Source organism: Magallana gigas, chromosome 5 (assembly GCF_963853765.1).
Source record: "Magallana gigas chromosome 5, xbMagGiga1.1, whole genome shotgun sequence".
Lineage (NCBI taxonomy): Eukaryota > Metazoa > Mollusca > Bivalvia > Ostreida > Ostreidae > Magallana > Magallana gigas.
The window spans coordinates 23,452,149-23,469,254 of NC_088857.1; the positions used below are offsets into that span (position 1 = coordinate 23,452,149).

General features: G+C 34.8%; 1 protein-coding gene across 1 annotated transcript; it reads right to left on the reverse strand.

Annotated features, from left to right (window-relative positions):
• On the reverse strand, positions 1-7,042 carry LOC105322022 (quinone reductase). The gene is made up of 3 exons (XM_011420540.4): positions 6,813-7,042; positions 1,053-1,292; positions 1-411 (listed from the first exon to the last, which is right to left on the reverse strand). The coding sequence occupies exons 1-3, from the start codon at positions 6,973-6,975 to the stop codon at positions 179-181; spliced, it is 636 nt and encodes a 211-aa protein (XP_011418842.2). The 5' UTR covers positions 6,976-7,042; the 3' UTR covers positions 1-178.
• Between the last annotated feature and the right edge of the window lie 10,064 nt (positions 7,043-17,106).

The following is a 17,106-nucleotide window of genomic DNA, read 5'->3' on the forward strand; positions in this document are numbered from 1 at the left end:
TTATATAATGACTATAACTTTATTGCAACTACAAAACGCATGTAATCTTGAATTACACTTTTCTGAAATCTAACCTATAATTTAAATAGTAAATACCAATAAAACTATTATACGGCATGTGAATTCAGATCTATGTCATGGATAATTTATTGGTGAGAGAAACTAAGTCACGTGACTGCTAACTGGGCACGCCCACTTTCTCTCGGTGATTCTTCATGGCTGTAGCCATCCATTCTAATTGGTCCAGCATTTTCTTAGCCCCCGACTCCATGTGGTCGTTTTTAGGGTTCCCTTCTTCATCGAACGCGTTCTGCACGGTGGGGATTCCGAAAATATTGGAGACACTGAGACACCCTAGCTCTCCCGTGATGGCGCGCAAAGCCATGGCTGCCCGCATTCCCCCGAATTGACCTGTAAATAAATGCAGTAGCGTATGTTGTAAAACCAGGATAGCTCAGTTCAGTTTATTTTCACTAAAAAACCATATCATATTCAAAACTCTTCAAAAAACGACAAAAAATACAAAATGATCTTGCCCATTCAAAATAACGTTTAATAAACAATAGCGCTAGCATAGTCAGAGATTGTTTGAGACCACGTTTTAATGTTAAGAAAATAATCATAGAAATAAAAATATGAAGAAAAGTATAAAGTTTTATGTATGTTTGTTAATGGTCAGATAATGCAGTTATATATTATACATGTTCTGGTGCACACCTTCAAATGTAAGATTCCTGTATATGAGATGTACATAAGTCGTTTAAATATCCTAGATGCGGAGGATTCGACAGGCATTGTACGCTCTTCTCCTTTATCTATTTAGTCAAATTATTAAAACTTTTAATCCACTTCGTGGAACTAGTTCGGATGACTGCAAAAATCACAGGCACCTTATAACACGTTATTTATTTTTCTCATAATAAGAAAATAATATAATTACCTATATAATTAGGTAGGGGAATATATTTTTGATTAAGAAAAATATGAAACGCCAGGTGTCTGTGTGCAAAAATTATTTGAAGATTTTGACACGGATATTGTTACATACTGACCCATGGAATAACAGACGAGGCCACTAGGCTTGTAGGAGTAGGCGCTGCAAGGGAAGGCGTCCAGGAGATTGGTCAGGGCCGGGGGCACATTGTGATTGTACTCCGCCGACACTATGACGTAAGCGTCCGCATCTTTTACAAACTTTTCGTTTTCGACCAAAATTGCCGGGGCTCCTTTCCTTTCGGGACCATAAAAATGTACTGGCTGGGTTATTAATGGGAACTTCATTTCCACGGGATCTGTGAACAGAATTTCAATATCATATGTATACATGCATTATAATTGAAAAACACAATATTGTTTTACATATTAGTCCTATGTTTACAAATATAGAATAGCCTAATATATTAATCAATTCAATCAGGATCCCTCTCTGATTCCACTAAGAGCGTATACAGATTTAAACCCGACTTTTCAAAAAATGTAATCAAACGAATATTCTGATATATTTTTAACGTTTTCGAGTGACGAAATATGGTTTTAAAAAAAAGTCACGTGAAACATTCATTTGAATTCTAAAGGAAATAACATAGAAAGATTATCACCAAGTGTTTGCACTTTTTATGCAATTACAAAAAATCTGGAATTTGGTAGGTTTCACATAATTTATATCTATACTGTAAATTAATGTAAACGTTTCTCAGTTGTATAATAAACATGTAATTTCTAAGTATATATATGTAAAACTAGAATAATTATACGCAAGCCATGTACTATATGATATACTAGTATATTTTACACAAAGTTGTCTACAGTTTATATATAATGATTTTGCTGCAATAACTGCATGCCGTCAATTAAAAGAAACAAATTAACGTGATGTGACAGCCAAAGTTTGTCAATAAGAAAGACAAAACTAGTGTAAATATTGATTTAATGTATGAGTTTATGAAGAAAAAAAAACGAAGGCACAATTGAAGACCAAGAGATAGATATAAACATAAACTTAGATAATGATACACTTCTTAATCAGTCTATAACTTGTGAAGAAATTAGGAATGCTGTAAAAAAATTAAAAAACAATAAAGCGCCTGGCGGTGACCATGTTATCAACGAATATATTAAGACAACTATGGAAACCTTCTTACCCTTATATGTAAACTTTTTCAATTTGTTTTTTGATAGTGGCCTAGTCCCAGACGATTGGCTATTAGGAATAATTAAGCCAATTTACAAAGGCAGGTTTTATTATTGTACATCGGATAATATATTTGTTATTGATTTTCTTTGTAAATATGCACTAAACAATAAGAGGAAACTATTCTGTGCTTTCATTGATTTTAAGCAAGCGTTTGATACAGTTTGGCGAGATGGACTATGGACGAAAGTTTATTATTAACATGTACAAGGGTATTAAATCAAAGGTAAAAATTGGTCAACATTTATCAGATTATTTTATGTGTAACATAGGTGTAAGACAAGGAGAAAATTTGTCACCATTTTTATTTTCTCTTTTTATTAACGATTTGGAAGATTTATTAATTAAGAAACCAGATAGAGGGTTTTACTTGTCCTTCTCTTCAAATACAGGATGATTTTTTTGCTATGTTGAAACTATGTCTACTTTTTTATGCCGATGACACTGTCTTGATATCTGAATCTGCGTCTGATTTACAAAAGTCATTAGATGTGTTTGCAAATTATTGTGATATATGGAAATATAGCCAAAACAAAGATCCTCATTTTTTCAAAAGGTGCAATGTCAAAGCGTGAATTTTTATATAAAGGAGTAACCATTGAAAACGTAAAATCATTTTGCTATTTGGGTATTGTTTTATCAAGAAGTGAAAAATTTAATAATGCTAAAATGCATTTAGTAGAACAAACGTCAAAGGCATTATATGGTGTTTTACGTAAAATACGTTATTTTAGCCTACCAATTAATTGCCAGTTAGACCTATTTGACAAGGTCATTAACCCAATTTTACTTTACTCGTGCGAAGTGTGGGGTTACGAAAATTTAGATATTATTGAAAAAGGTACATTTAAAATTTTTGAAATTTATTCTTAATCTTAAATCTAGTACTCCAAATTGTATGGTGTATGGAGAAACTGGAAGTTATCCATTGTCACTCTTTGTTAAAATTAAAATGATAATGTACTGGGCAAAAGTTTTGACAGCCCACGATTGTAAACTCACTAATGTAATCTATTGTTATTTTTATAGATGTTACAAAAATGGATCTTATATACATCCATGGATAAAATGTATACATGATATACTCGACTCGTGCGGGTTGTCTTATATATGGGGAAATCAAACCATATGTAGCTATAACTGGCTTAAGTCAATAGTTAAAGAAGTATTACAAAATCAATTTGTACAAGATTGGAGAAGTATAGTAGATAACTCACCAAAATGTATTAATTATAGAATTTTTAAAACAAATCTCAATTTAGAAAACTACTTGTTGATTTTACTTACAGATCTACGGATCACGTTTACAAAATTACGAACATGTAATCATCGATTCCCCATTGAAACAGGTAGATAGCATAATATTGAAGAAAATTTAAGAACATGTTCAATGTGTGATTTTAATAGTATTGGGGATAAATTTCATTATATTTTAGAATGTACACATTTTGTAAACGATAGAAAAATGTTTTTGCCCAAGAGATATTATGAAAACCCAAATATTATAAAATTTAACGAGCTCATGAATACTTTTAATGTAGAAAAACTAAAAAACTTGTCAATATTTATTAAGAAAATTTTCAAAGTCTGTTCTTCCAGAAACCAACTTTAACAACCTATTGTATTGTGATTTTAACCTTTTTTCGTCATTATTACTCCTACTGTACATGTGATCCTTGACTGTGTTCGTGTACATTTGTATATACTGATTTTGAACCTCAAATACCAGAGAACTGGTCTTGAGTGAATAAAGAATTGAATTGACAGCCCCATGCATGATGTGACAGCCCCATGTCTGCATGATATGTTTGGCATCTAATTACGATTGGCACAGATAGGGCACTAATGAGTTTAGGATAGGGAGGGGGGTTAACAATTCTTGACCAGTTCAAGAAGTTATCACAGCAAAGTCTTGGGAGTAACCAACTCAAATCCACAGGTGCTTGTGGACAGGATCGTGCACTACCCTCCACATCCCCTTTCCAATTTTTTCTATGATTTTAATTTTATATATATATATATTATCGTTAACAACCCCTTATATATGTCTCAAGTCGAAAAAATAACAAAAATATCACAACTCTGTGGCATTTTATATTCACACTCGTTTCCCCTATATAGAAGAAACCAGTGCGAATATAAAAAAAAAATTATAGAAAAAAATTGGAAAAGGGGTTAGGGTTGGGGGTAGTGCACAATCCTGTCCACAAGCACCTGTGTAAAATATTTGTATTTGTATTGTAATATAGAACTAAAAATACCCAAACAAACTTGAGACTGGTACAGAGATGTATGTAACATTTCTGAGCATGTTTTCTCGTTATGTCACAAATGAGATAATTTTATTACTATGCCCTGAAAATTGCCCTCCCGGAAACAGTTATAGCGAGCGCAGCTCGCCGGCGCGCAGGCGGGCGAAGCGAGCTTTGCCGGCAAGGCTTGGGTGAATAGAAAATTCTGACTAGTTGCACATGATTCAACGGATTTTTTTGGCGTCAGTTACTCATACCAGTAATGCCCTGTTTTTATCGGACCAGCAGTTCCCTGTATCTATATACATGCATTGTAAATATACTGCTGACACAACGTATTTAATCTTTATTTTCACTTCCATTTATTACATGCTCCCATAAAAAAGGGGGGGGGGGCCTCCATTTTCTCGCATTATCACCGGTGTGAGATCGGTTTGTCCGGTGTGAGACAGCAGTGTGAGATTTTTCTGTCTTACACTGTGTATTACTACGCCGTTTTAAAACGTAAACAAACGTTGTCTGCTGTAGGGAAATGCAAAACAGTGCATTGAGATTATCCATTAAGTAATTGTGTTGCATAATTAATTACAATTTTTCATATTTTAATTGAAAAAACTGTCGTATGCTTTCATTTAACTTGCACTATTTGAAGCACGCGGAGGGATAAACCGAAAGTAATCTTTTGAACGTCACAACAGAAAGTTGTCAAACATCATTTTTTAAGCTAATATAATGCGAGAAAAATAATCATTCATTATAAACTCGTGTGGGATAGTGAAATTCCACCTCGGGGCCAAGATTCACGGTCTAGGACTCGGCAAAGCCTCGTCCTAGACAGTGAATCTTGTCCCCTCGGTGGAATTTCACTATCCCACACTCGTAATAATGAATGATTCTATTTTCTCGCATTATCGCCGATGTGAGATCGGTTTGTCCTGTGTGAGACAGCAGTGTGAGATTTTTCTGTCTTACACTGTGTATTACTACGCCGTTTTAAAACGTAAACAAACGTTGTCTGCTGTAGGGAAATGCAAAATGGTGGATTGAGATTATCCATTAAGTAATTGTTTTGCTTAATTAATTACAATTTATCATATTTTTAATTAAAAAAACTGTCGTATGCTCTCATTTTGACTTGCACTATTTGAAGCACGCGGAGGGATGAACTGAAAGTTATCTTTTGAACGTCATAACAGAAAGTTGTCAAACATCATTTTTTAAGGTAATATAATGCGAGAAAAATAATCATTCATTATATACTCGTGTGGGATAGTGAAATTCCACCTCGGGGCCAAGATTCACGGTCAAGGACTCGGCAAAGCCTCGTCCTAGACCGTGAATCTTGTCCCCTCTGTGGAATTTCACTATCCCGCACTCGTAATAATGAATGATTCTATTAATTCCTCATATGATCAGCAATTTTTTCAAACGAAAATTAAAAAAAATAATTATTTTTTTTTATTCTCTCAGTTGTCTGCTGCAAGAAAAGAGGAAGTAAACTGCAATGAACATTATGTTAAAATCTTAAAGTTTACTATTCAACAAAATTGTATCTGAGAAAAATTTTGCTTATAAAAATTATAAATAATGAAAATTTACTAAAAAAAAAATTTAGGTATGTTTTATTTTATTTTGCATTCAAATTCATCTACGTTACCTTGCTACTTTTATTTTTATTGATTTATCATAATTCATTATTTGATCACATGCTGCGCTCGCCCAAACGATCGCACCGTTAAACATATTATTTCACAGGAAATAGTTATATTGCCCTCCCAAAACTGTTATATCGCCCTCGCGTGCAGTAATTCAACATATCATTTACGTCGGGTTCGATAGTGGTGTCGCTCCTATACCTTCGCGACTTTGCACTTTCGCCTTCGCATCTCCGCACTTCTAACAAAAGGCAAAAGTTCGAAGATCGATGTGGCCCCAACGGACCACCGTAGAAACAAATTATTTACATTTTGATCCACGGATGAACAACATGACCGCACACTCCCCTGAATTTATACTCCAATATTTCAGGTGCTTGGTTACGCCTATCCTAATAGGAAATTTAAATTTTTTCTTACTCCATTTTTACTTCCGGGATTGTTAACACGATCAAATATTGAATGCACACGATAAGAACGGTAACTGTGGTTTGTTTACAAATATTAAGTTCAATTTTGAGGACATTCAACATATATACATGTAGACACGTTTTTTTTATCAACATTAATGTATTTCAAATATACCAACTGACCAACACAGCCACAAAGAGAAAGGTAATTTGAGCAGAATGTAAAGTGTACATTCGAAAAGACAGAAACCATTCCTAGATTTACCTAGATGTACATAACCTTATTCTACCATAAAAGACTAACCGAAGAATTTGACATCAAAATTTCTCTCCTCCAGTTTCCTCCTCATAAATTTCGCTACCCTCAGCCCCTGGCGTCCATCCCTGATACTGCCCAGGATGAGAAGCACCTTGAGTTTTCCCCCGCTGGACATGTTTTCTCTCTCCCTGAGGTATTGACGATACATGCACAGTGCCACCCCCGTGCACTCGGCCCGATCTAGCTAGCGCTCGCTCCGACTCGATGCTTTTTTAAAATACTCAACATAGCGTCAAGTTCTAGAACTTGAGTGTTTATAATTGTTATTTTAATGAACCATGCAAACTAATCATCTTAATTGTCGGTTCTAAAATTTAGTACTGATCATAATCGAGTTAATATATAGTGTCGATATCCAACAATACATTAGCACTATAGATACTATAGTACATGTATATAGTCTTATGTCCAAAATTTGTTCAAAATGTTAAAATCTACTCATGTTACACATGTAAGAGTATATTGGTTGGCTAAATGTAATTAACACGATTAAGGTACCCGATAAAATCATTAAAATCAAAATCTTCTGTTTAATAAATCTTGAACTTACGACTCAGTGAATATTTCGAAAATGAGAGAGAGAGAGAGAGAGAGAGAGAGAGAGAGAGAGAGAGAGGAGAGAGAGAGAGAGCAAAACACTATTGTCAGAAACCATTTAAAGTATTGTTCATATCAAACTTGTGTGAAATCATCCTTGCATAGTTTTGAATCAAACGTGTTGAAATCGTCAGTGACCCCCGGGGAAAGGGTGTTGTCACAATATTAATATCGGAACAACACACTGTTGTGGTTTTTGACAACAGTGTTTTGCATAATTTCTTTCTGTTTATTCAAGGAATAAGGAATCATCTACGAGCGGAAATGTAAACAACGAAAACGAAACCGCCGACTGTACATGTAACTCTCTCACATCTTCGGACACTTCTTATGCGAGGATTATTTATATTAATGTTTGCGGTCGCGGTATACTAAGAAATTAATCAATTGAATTCATTTTACTGTTAATATATTTTTACACCAAGAAATATTTATCAGCGTAAGTATAATATCAGGCCGTGATCTGGCTTGAAGTCGCGAGGAGAATCAGTCATGTTCTTCGAGAAACACTAAAGGAAGACTGTATTCATACGCACCAGATTTGGTGATTCGACTGTGTTACGCGTAAATATCATTCCAATAAATCTGCAATGGAATTTGATAGGGGGAAAGAAAGTAAATGTAAATATTATAAAAATAGTGCCTGTTTGGGCGGGTAACAGTTGAAATTGACACCTTTCTCGGGGTGTCAATTTCAATTGTTATACTTTCATGTTAAATACTGAAATCTGATTGGTTAAGACGCAGTTAATAATATTTTCTATTACCCTCAGCGTTAGCAACGCACTTAGCAACGGGTAACATTAAAAAATGTTACATGCGCGAAAATTATGCGCGTACGGTTCGCTGTAGAATTCACGTTATTCCTATATAAAAGCAGTAAAATTTTCTTAAAAATTAAGACATTCAGTATAACAAAATAAATAGTGCCTGTCCCCTCGAAAACCATTGTCAACCTCCGCTTCGCGTCGGTTGACAATGGTTTTCTCGGGGTGTCAATTTCAACTGTTACCCTCCCAAACAGGCACTATTTATATACTGTTACCCTCCCAAACAGGCACTATTTATTTTGTTATACTGAATGTCTTAATTTTAAAGAAAATAGATGAAATAGACTTAGAAGCAATTGAAAAATATGGTTTTTCCATAGAAAGGAAATCTAAAGATATCATTGTTAACTGCTATGGAAAAAACTCATTGATATTTGTAAACATTGTAACATTATAATACTTCATGGTAGATCCATTGGTGACCAAAATGGTGAGTTTACATGTAAACAATCAAGTGTTGTATATTATTGTATTTCAGACACTGAGTTTTTAAGATATATATATATATATATATATATATATATATATATATATATATATATATATATATATATATATATATATACACACACACACACAATGTTAGAATATTACCTTTTCTTCATTTTTATCTCATGTTCATAACCCTATAGAGATATTATTGGCACTTGAAAGTCAGCAAAGCACTGAATCCATCACTATATCAATAAAAGCAAACACAAGAAATTGCTCAACATTGAATCACAGTATCCGCTCATACGTGTATATATAAATAATACAATAATAATGTATTCTTTATATATATCATAGAGAGCGGATACGATGCCCCTGTGATTGAATGGAATCCTGAAAAAATTATAGTATAAATCATAATGTACATATATCTACCTTTTCAAATGCACTGATGTATATATATCCAATTTAAGGGTTATATGTTTACCAAATTATTTCATAACAAATCCAAATGTTGTAAAATTTGAAACACTGATAAATGTCACAAACATACACCAACTTACCAATATTTGTAAATTATTTGATACTATATTTGAGAGAGTTAACTCTCTTGGTTAAATTATATCTGTTATCCTTTCATCATGCCTGTAACAATGATTCCCATCAATTTTATCTCATACGTATGGTGTATATTACCCGTGTGATAAACCTTTGCTATATCACACGGGTGATGCTATATCAAATACTTCCGGTCGGAACTTCTTTTGACACAACCCCTCGCTTCAACGCTTCGGTGACCTATTTTCGAAGATTTGCTAGACTAAGTACTTTCAACATAACTTTATCTACTACAAAAATTAATATAAAATTGATTTTGTCAAATATTTAAATTACAAATATGAAGGAAAACACATAACTGCGTAGAATAGGCGTCGGAACCGGGGGGCTATTGTGAGTGGGGGGGGGGGGGGGTGGTTACCCCCTTTTCCAAAGTTATTCATAACCGTAAGCATAAGTCCCTTTTTTCTTGTTTGTCAAGATTTTTGATAAATTTAGCCCACTTCCAACTTTCAATTTGCTTTGTGAAGTTTATAAAACTACAAATTACGTTAACTATCAAGGAGTTCATCCTGAAGACGCGATGAAAACAGAGCGCTCTGGTTGTGCAGGCACGTAGCATCAGGGGGGGCCAGGGGGGGCCTGGCCCCCCCACTTTTTCTCGCAGCAACCAATTTTTTAAAATTTACATATAAAAAAATGAATTATAATGGAGTTGGCCCCCCCACTTTTTTTGGAAGTTAGTATAGTATAGAATACGGAAATGAGTAGTCAAATTGCCCCCCCCCCCCACGGATTAGGAATTTCATGATTTGGAGGGGGAAAAATTTTGGAAGGGAAGAATTTTTTTTTTGGAAGTATAGTTGAGTTCCCCCCCCCCCCCCCCCCCCCCCCCCCCCCCGGATTAGGATTTTGAAGATTTTTGGAAACTTTAAATTTTCTTTTCTTTTTCTTTTTTTCTTTTTTTTGCTTGTCAAGATTTTTTGGATGGGTCTAGCCCCCCCACTTTCAAAAACGATGCTACGTGCCTGTTGTGTTTATATACAAGAACTTACCGAAATAATGTTTCATGAGACTTTTATTCCACCACCAGTAAGCATACTTATTCACTATTTTCAATTTTGAATCATAAGGCTAGCCTAGTGTTTGTTTTATTAAACATCATGCATCAACAACTGTTCCTCGTTCGAACGAGCATTCGCAACTTTGTGTATGTCAACAAACTTGATTATTCAAGTCTTCTAATCGGAATTACCATTTAATCAAGTGAATAAGCTCTAAGAAAAATTATCTAGAGCTAAAAAATTATTTTAAGGTTTATTTCAGTGAAACTTTACATTAAAACAGTTAGATTTATCTCAGGAATGACGTACTAAATTGTATTGCGCAAGGTCACAATAGCCGCAAAACACAACGTTGCATCATCGTTTTTAATCTTTGAAAAAAAACCAATTTGGGTCACATAAGGGACTGTCTCAAAAGCTTCATAATATAAATCAATTTGTATGAGATAAATAGAACATCTATAATTGTGTGATTTTATATTTGCTTTATCCAACTCGTTGAAATGGTTATATTCGCTCGGCAAGCCTCGCGAATATATACACCATTTCGACTCGTTGGATAAAGCAAATATAAAATCACACAATATAGATATCCTCTATATATATATTGTAGTTTGTACATACTGTACATAAGTATTTTCTCTACACTGTAAATACAGTTATGAGAATAAATTTTATTGTCATTGTCATTCACTGGGTATTATGACGTGCTAATTTTGGTCGGAGCGTGGTCTAAAGCCTTAGTCACAACTGGTCGCACGTGCTTCTACTTTTAATAAAAATCTTGCGAGACACGCAAGTGCATCGTGATTTTGGAAGGACGTATGCTTCCCGTAAGCACGCACAGTGACTGTTGGACATGCACAACAATCACCACGGTGTCCTTGCGAGAGCTGAAAACGTACGTTGCACTTGCGCTTCACTCAAGAAACCCGTAAAATAACCGTACGATTTTACTTGCACGAATGACGTATGGGGATCTCACTTGTCCCTTGCGTTACACGTACGTTAAGTGCAAGTCGCCTGTGCTCACCGTCAACTAGTCTCGTTCAACCAGACGCTCGGCTATCTCCGTAAAACTCCGACGAGCAGAGAGTTTTACGGAGACAGCCGAGCGTCCGGTTGAACGAGACTAACCGTCAACAGTACACGTACGTCATACTTACGTCATGCGTAATCCAACTGCTCGTGGTGCGTGCGAATCGCCCATTATCAAGATAGATATAAAAATGTTTATTTAAAAAATTCCCATAAGGTTAAGAGAATCGACAGTCTTAACATTCATCAAAATCCTTTAAAAGCTTCTAATATGTTTTACTGTGCTACCGTTCTGGCGAGCGCAGCAAGAATTACACATACCTTGCATCATTGTTAATTTATAGTTTTATTTAGGTATCAACGAACGTCAAAGAATTTTTGAGAGAGTATTGCTCTACAATAAGTATGCCAAAGGTACTAATTTTAATGGTTATGATACATACAGCGCAACCCCCTTCCCAGAGAGAGAGAGAGAAGAAGAAGAAGAGAGAGAGAGAGAAAGAGAGAGAGAGAGAGAGAGAGAGAGAGAGAGAGAGAGAGAGAGAGAGAGAGAGAGAGAGAGAGAGAGAGAGTCCGGTACCTGTTTGTAGGTGTGTAATTCCCCACTTTTAAATTTAATGGTCTGACTATATGCAATATCTACATAATTTGTTAAAGTGTTTATTTTTTCATTTTATTTAGTTCAAAATGTCCTATTGTTTATTTAACGAGGCCGAGTACAGAACGAGTACGCACGCTTTCGCGCAGCGTTACATTTGTATTGTGACGTCATCTTTTTGCTTTGTTGACGCCATGGCGTGATAGTTTCAACTGCAGATATTCAGCGAAATTTGTTGAAAATAACTCGTTTGATGTGTAAAATTGATATTATATTGTGGAATAAACATAAATGTCCCGAAGTATAAGCTATATTTGGGCTCGGGTCGAAAACGTGAAGAGGGTTCAGCAAGCCTAACCCTCTGTCACGTTTTCTTAACCCGCCTAAATATCGCTAAATTTATTTATTTCAAGACATTAACCATGCATTTTATATCATTTACCCTTAATATGTGATGTTATATATTTATTTAATACCGAAATATGTCTTAATGTTTTAATAATACAATAAAGGTCACCATTTCCGTCTTTGTCAAATAAAAAATAGCCATTATCTGACAAACTGGGAAAGTGGGCGTACAAAAAATAACTTTGATAAGACCCCTGGAACAAACCAGAAGGTAAAAGTTTTTTTTATTTGAAAATTTGATGCCTTTTAGCAATAACTTTAATTTGTAGAACAGAAAAAGAAATCCATAGGGCAGAAGTTTAAAAAATGTGCAAATTTGGTACATTTCAAGCAAAATCCCATAGAGTCCTATGTTAAAAATTAACAAACTTTGAGATGACCCCTTAAACAAACGGTGTGGTAAATGTCTTATTTTTTTAACTTAAAATAATAATTATATCAGTAGAAATTCTTGTTAAAAATTTCATTCAAAAATCTAGGGCAGAAAAAATTAGACCCGGCCTCGTTAAATCCTCCCTACTTATGCATGCACAATTAGCTTAAAAATGGATCGATATGACAGTAAAGTATGGCTCTTGCTAATATATATACATAAAATCTGTATATTAAAAAAAATAAAAATAATAATCATATGTCAATGAGGCAGGTATCGCAGTCTATACTGAAATAGCTAGTACACGCATTACAGATGTTTGATCCACCTCTAAATTTATCGCGGGAAATATAGCGCGAGTGCACTGTGACGTCATCCATGACTTTGTTCTTCTTTGTTTACGTTTCTCGACTCAATACGGAGGTATGGAAGCATGTAACAAATCTTTTGAGTCTCGCAAAAGCATATGCGGTACTCAAAACTCTTCAAACTTTAAGTCACTGTAAATTACGAGTTAAAAGTCGTCCATTTTTGGCATAGCACCACGGGTGAAAACATTAGAGAGCATTATGGGACGTAGACAAAAAATTTTGTTTGATGAACTGTAGGTTTATAGCTCGTTCTTTTTCCCGCGCACACTGGTTCTTAGAGCTCGCTTCGCTCGCCGGCGCTGCGCGCCGGCAAGCTGCGCTCGCTATTAATCCCCCCCTCGAAAAACAAAAGCTAAACAAACAAATACGATCTTTTGAGAAAACTGAATTATACCTTTGAACTTCAATATCACTGTTTATTTCCTTATTTTCAATTCAATTTTTTACATGGTCCCAGAAAAGTGGGGGAGGGGGGGGGGGGGGCAACTTCATGTTAATTCAATTTTTTGTATGTGAATTTAAGAAAAATCTTTGTTGCGCAAAAAAGTGGGAGGGGCGGGGAGGGGGGGGGGGGGTCTGACTGATGCTACGTGCCTGCATTTTCGGAGTGAGGAGAAGACAAATGATATTAACGCACAGAAAGATATTTTTAACTAGAACCATCTTCACAAAACTTCAACACATCCTACTTGAGGAAGTTGTTGAAGGACTTGGCGCAAAAACTGTACACACAGTTTTTAATTAAACTCTCAGATAGCTATAATGCTAGTAATTTTCGTGAGCATGATAAGAAGATGGGTGAATAAGGCGTGTAAACTGCCTATAAAGGGATAGATAAAATACTATAAAATTTAAATACATGTATGAACAAATCTTATAATTTCTTTCTAAATTATTGAAAACAATGTATATTTACCATAACATCGATTTATAACCTTTAAATATGTTAAATATTTAGAATAGGTTGATTTAAACTGGCGTATGCGCGTCAAAACCTCCAGATAGTGTTATTTTTAGAACTTCAAAGCATTTTTTTTTATAGAGTGGGTCTGGGCTCCATATTTTTGTCATAGTCTATTTAAGGTTTAAAGAAAATCAAAATGATTTCAATCAACAAAAACGTGGAGAGATGATCCACTATACTTTAAAAATGTCATTTTGTATCCCAACAATTGAACGTTTTAGATAAATACTACAAGTCCGTAAATTCGTGGTTGAAGTTGCATTTAGCATTTAACAATGAAGTTTGTTGTGACTGAAATGGCTCAGTGGTTAGAGCACCAGGCATTAGGTAACATTACAGAGCTAGACTAGTGTTTTTAGGTTGTGGGTTCGATACCACCAAAATTTAACATTTGTAAAAGCAAAGTACACTTTAATTCGTTGTGGATTTTTACTTTCAATTAAAAGTTTTGTCAAAGTTTTTTCCCCAAAGATATTGTAAAGTTCGAGAAATAATTAACAAAAATGCAACCACATTCAAAGATATTACAATGGCCAGGAAAATTATTGTTTGATAATTAATTCGCTGAATTAGATTTTTGCGCAGAAATTCTTCAAGATTTCAGAGAATTTTTTTTTTATCTTTTATGGTAGTAGATACGAAAGATGAATTATGCGTTCAAAACACTCTTTATTTGTGTCGTCTAGGTTAGCTAGTCTATTCATGAAAGCAGCAACTACAGAATAAAAGTCTTCAATTTCTTCGACTTCTTTAGACGTTTCAATATTCACTTGCTTACGGTAGATTTATTTCAGTACATGTCTAAAGAAAAGGAAGTTCTTAATTTAATGTCAAAACTAATAATTGTCCGCGCAGCTATCGTGAGGCACAGAAAGACGTCGGTACGATTTACGTGCAAGTGACCTACGACGCGAATGTTATTGCTGTCGTTCGCAAGGCAAACGCACGATTATCGTAAGACACAGGTACGGTTCCTACGGTCATCGCACGTTGCAAGTGATAGCCCGTCTCCAAACAAAATTGTACGCGACCTACGACTGGCACGTTAAATTTCCGTTTGTCTTACGTTGCACTTTCAATCACTTCAACACGATTTTTCATGCTACGATCAGCCACGGGAGCCACGACCGGCAAAACCCGTTCACCAAACACGTACAGCCACTTGTGACTGAGGCTTAATTCAATAAAGCCCGAAGGTCTTTATGTTAGATTTGATCACGCTCTGACCGAAATCATCACCTCATAATATTCAAAGAAGATTCCTAATTACTTATGTTTATATTATTTCCAATTTGTACACGTTAAAACAACATTTTAACAAACCTGTATTTTTCCCCATGTAGCACATTCTATGTATTACTAAGCGGTGCAGCCAATACCGTTTTTCGGTTATGCTATATGACTTGCCCATTTTGTGACGCTCATCTTTAATGAAATTATTTGACTTTAGTTTCAAAATTGATTCATAATGTTATCACGGACAAAGACGGTTGAAAATGTGAATAAGGATTGAATCATTCTTTGAGTATTATGAGGTGATAATTTCGGTCGGGGCGTGATCAAATCTATCATAAAGCCCATCGGGCTCTACTGGATTTGATCACTATCACCTATAATATTCAAAGAATGATTCCTTATTACTTATATTTATATAATTTTAAGCCATTGTACCATTAAATATTCAAATATAAATAAGCAAACCCCGCTGGCGCCCCAATTATACGTCATTTAAAGTTATGGGTTATACAGTACAAAATCGATACGTAGTGTTACCACAGGCAAAGACACAGGAAAATGTAAATATTTCTGTATAAAATTTCATTTTCCTATTGTGACCACACCCGATCCCCGGGAATCTATGTAAGGAAGATTTCACACAAGTTTTGGATTAACACGTTAAGTGGGTTTTTACACTTAACGGTTACATTAACAGTTCTTTACGTTATACCAATAGAGTAATTTACTTGTTAATTCTCTTCAAACACATACATTGTTGACATCAGCCACAGGTTTTTGATCATCAATGGCTACCTATATCGGCTGATTTTGTATGTTATATTTTGGATTATGAGGTACCTTTGTGTGAGAGAGAGAGAGAGAGAGAGAGATGGATGTGCTAAATTACAGTCAAAATTCTAATTTTAGACCACTCATTACAATATTAATTCCACCCTCAATGCATATTTATGAATCCTATCTATTCCATATATTTCAGGAGCAGTTAGGGTCTTAGGTGACCTAAAATTCATGTCCAAGTACTTTTTTCAGCCAATTATTTACAAATATATGATAATACATTCTCTATATTGAAAAAAAGTTGACAATGGATTGAATGTCCTTCAAAAATCTTTATTCTTACAATGACTACCGGTATTTAAGAGAAAAAGTATGTAAAGCAGTGCATGTCATACTTATATGCATCATATTGAACTACAGAAACACTGCTCCTTCAGAAAAACCAATCAAACTCTCAATGGAAAAACTCCTCACATGAACGTGCATAATTTTAGAAAAAATTCCAGATAAAGATTTACATAGGCCTCTATTAAACTTTGAAATCATGAAATGGAGTTTATTTAGATTTCAATATTTCTTTTGGAAAACAATTATGATAAAAACAAATGTTATACTAGTACATGCATTGGAGGAATATTTCAATCACATGGAAGAACAAATTAATAATGTCAAGACAAAAGTTAGAGCACAAGCACCATAAAACCTAGCTTCACTGTAAATTCTTTCACAAAGTAAACATTAAGTTAATGTAAACCAACTTTCATTCGCAACAACTCTATTTCACAATTAACTGAAGATAAACTGGTTCACAGCAAATAATTTTTGTTATCAAAATGCAAATTACAGTATCAATCAGACCCAACCTAACAGAAAGTAGACCTCAACCAAACCCGGGGTCTGCTTTCTGGGACTGCTCAGGGTCTTCTTTGGGTCTGCTATGGTGAACCCAGAGCTGACCCCAAGCAGACCCCGACTGACCCAGCTAGATCAGACATATAAAGCAGGCCCCAATATCATCAGAAGATGCATA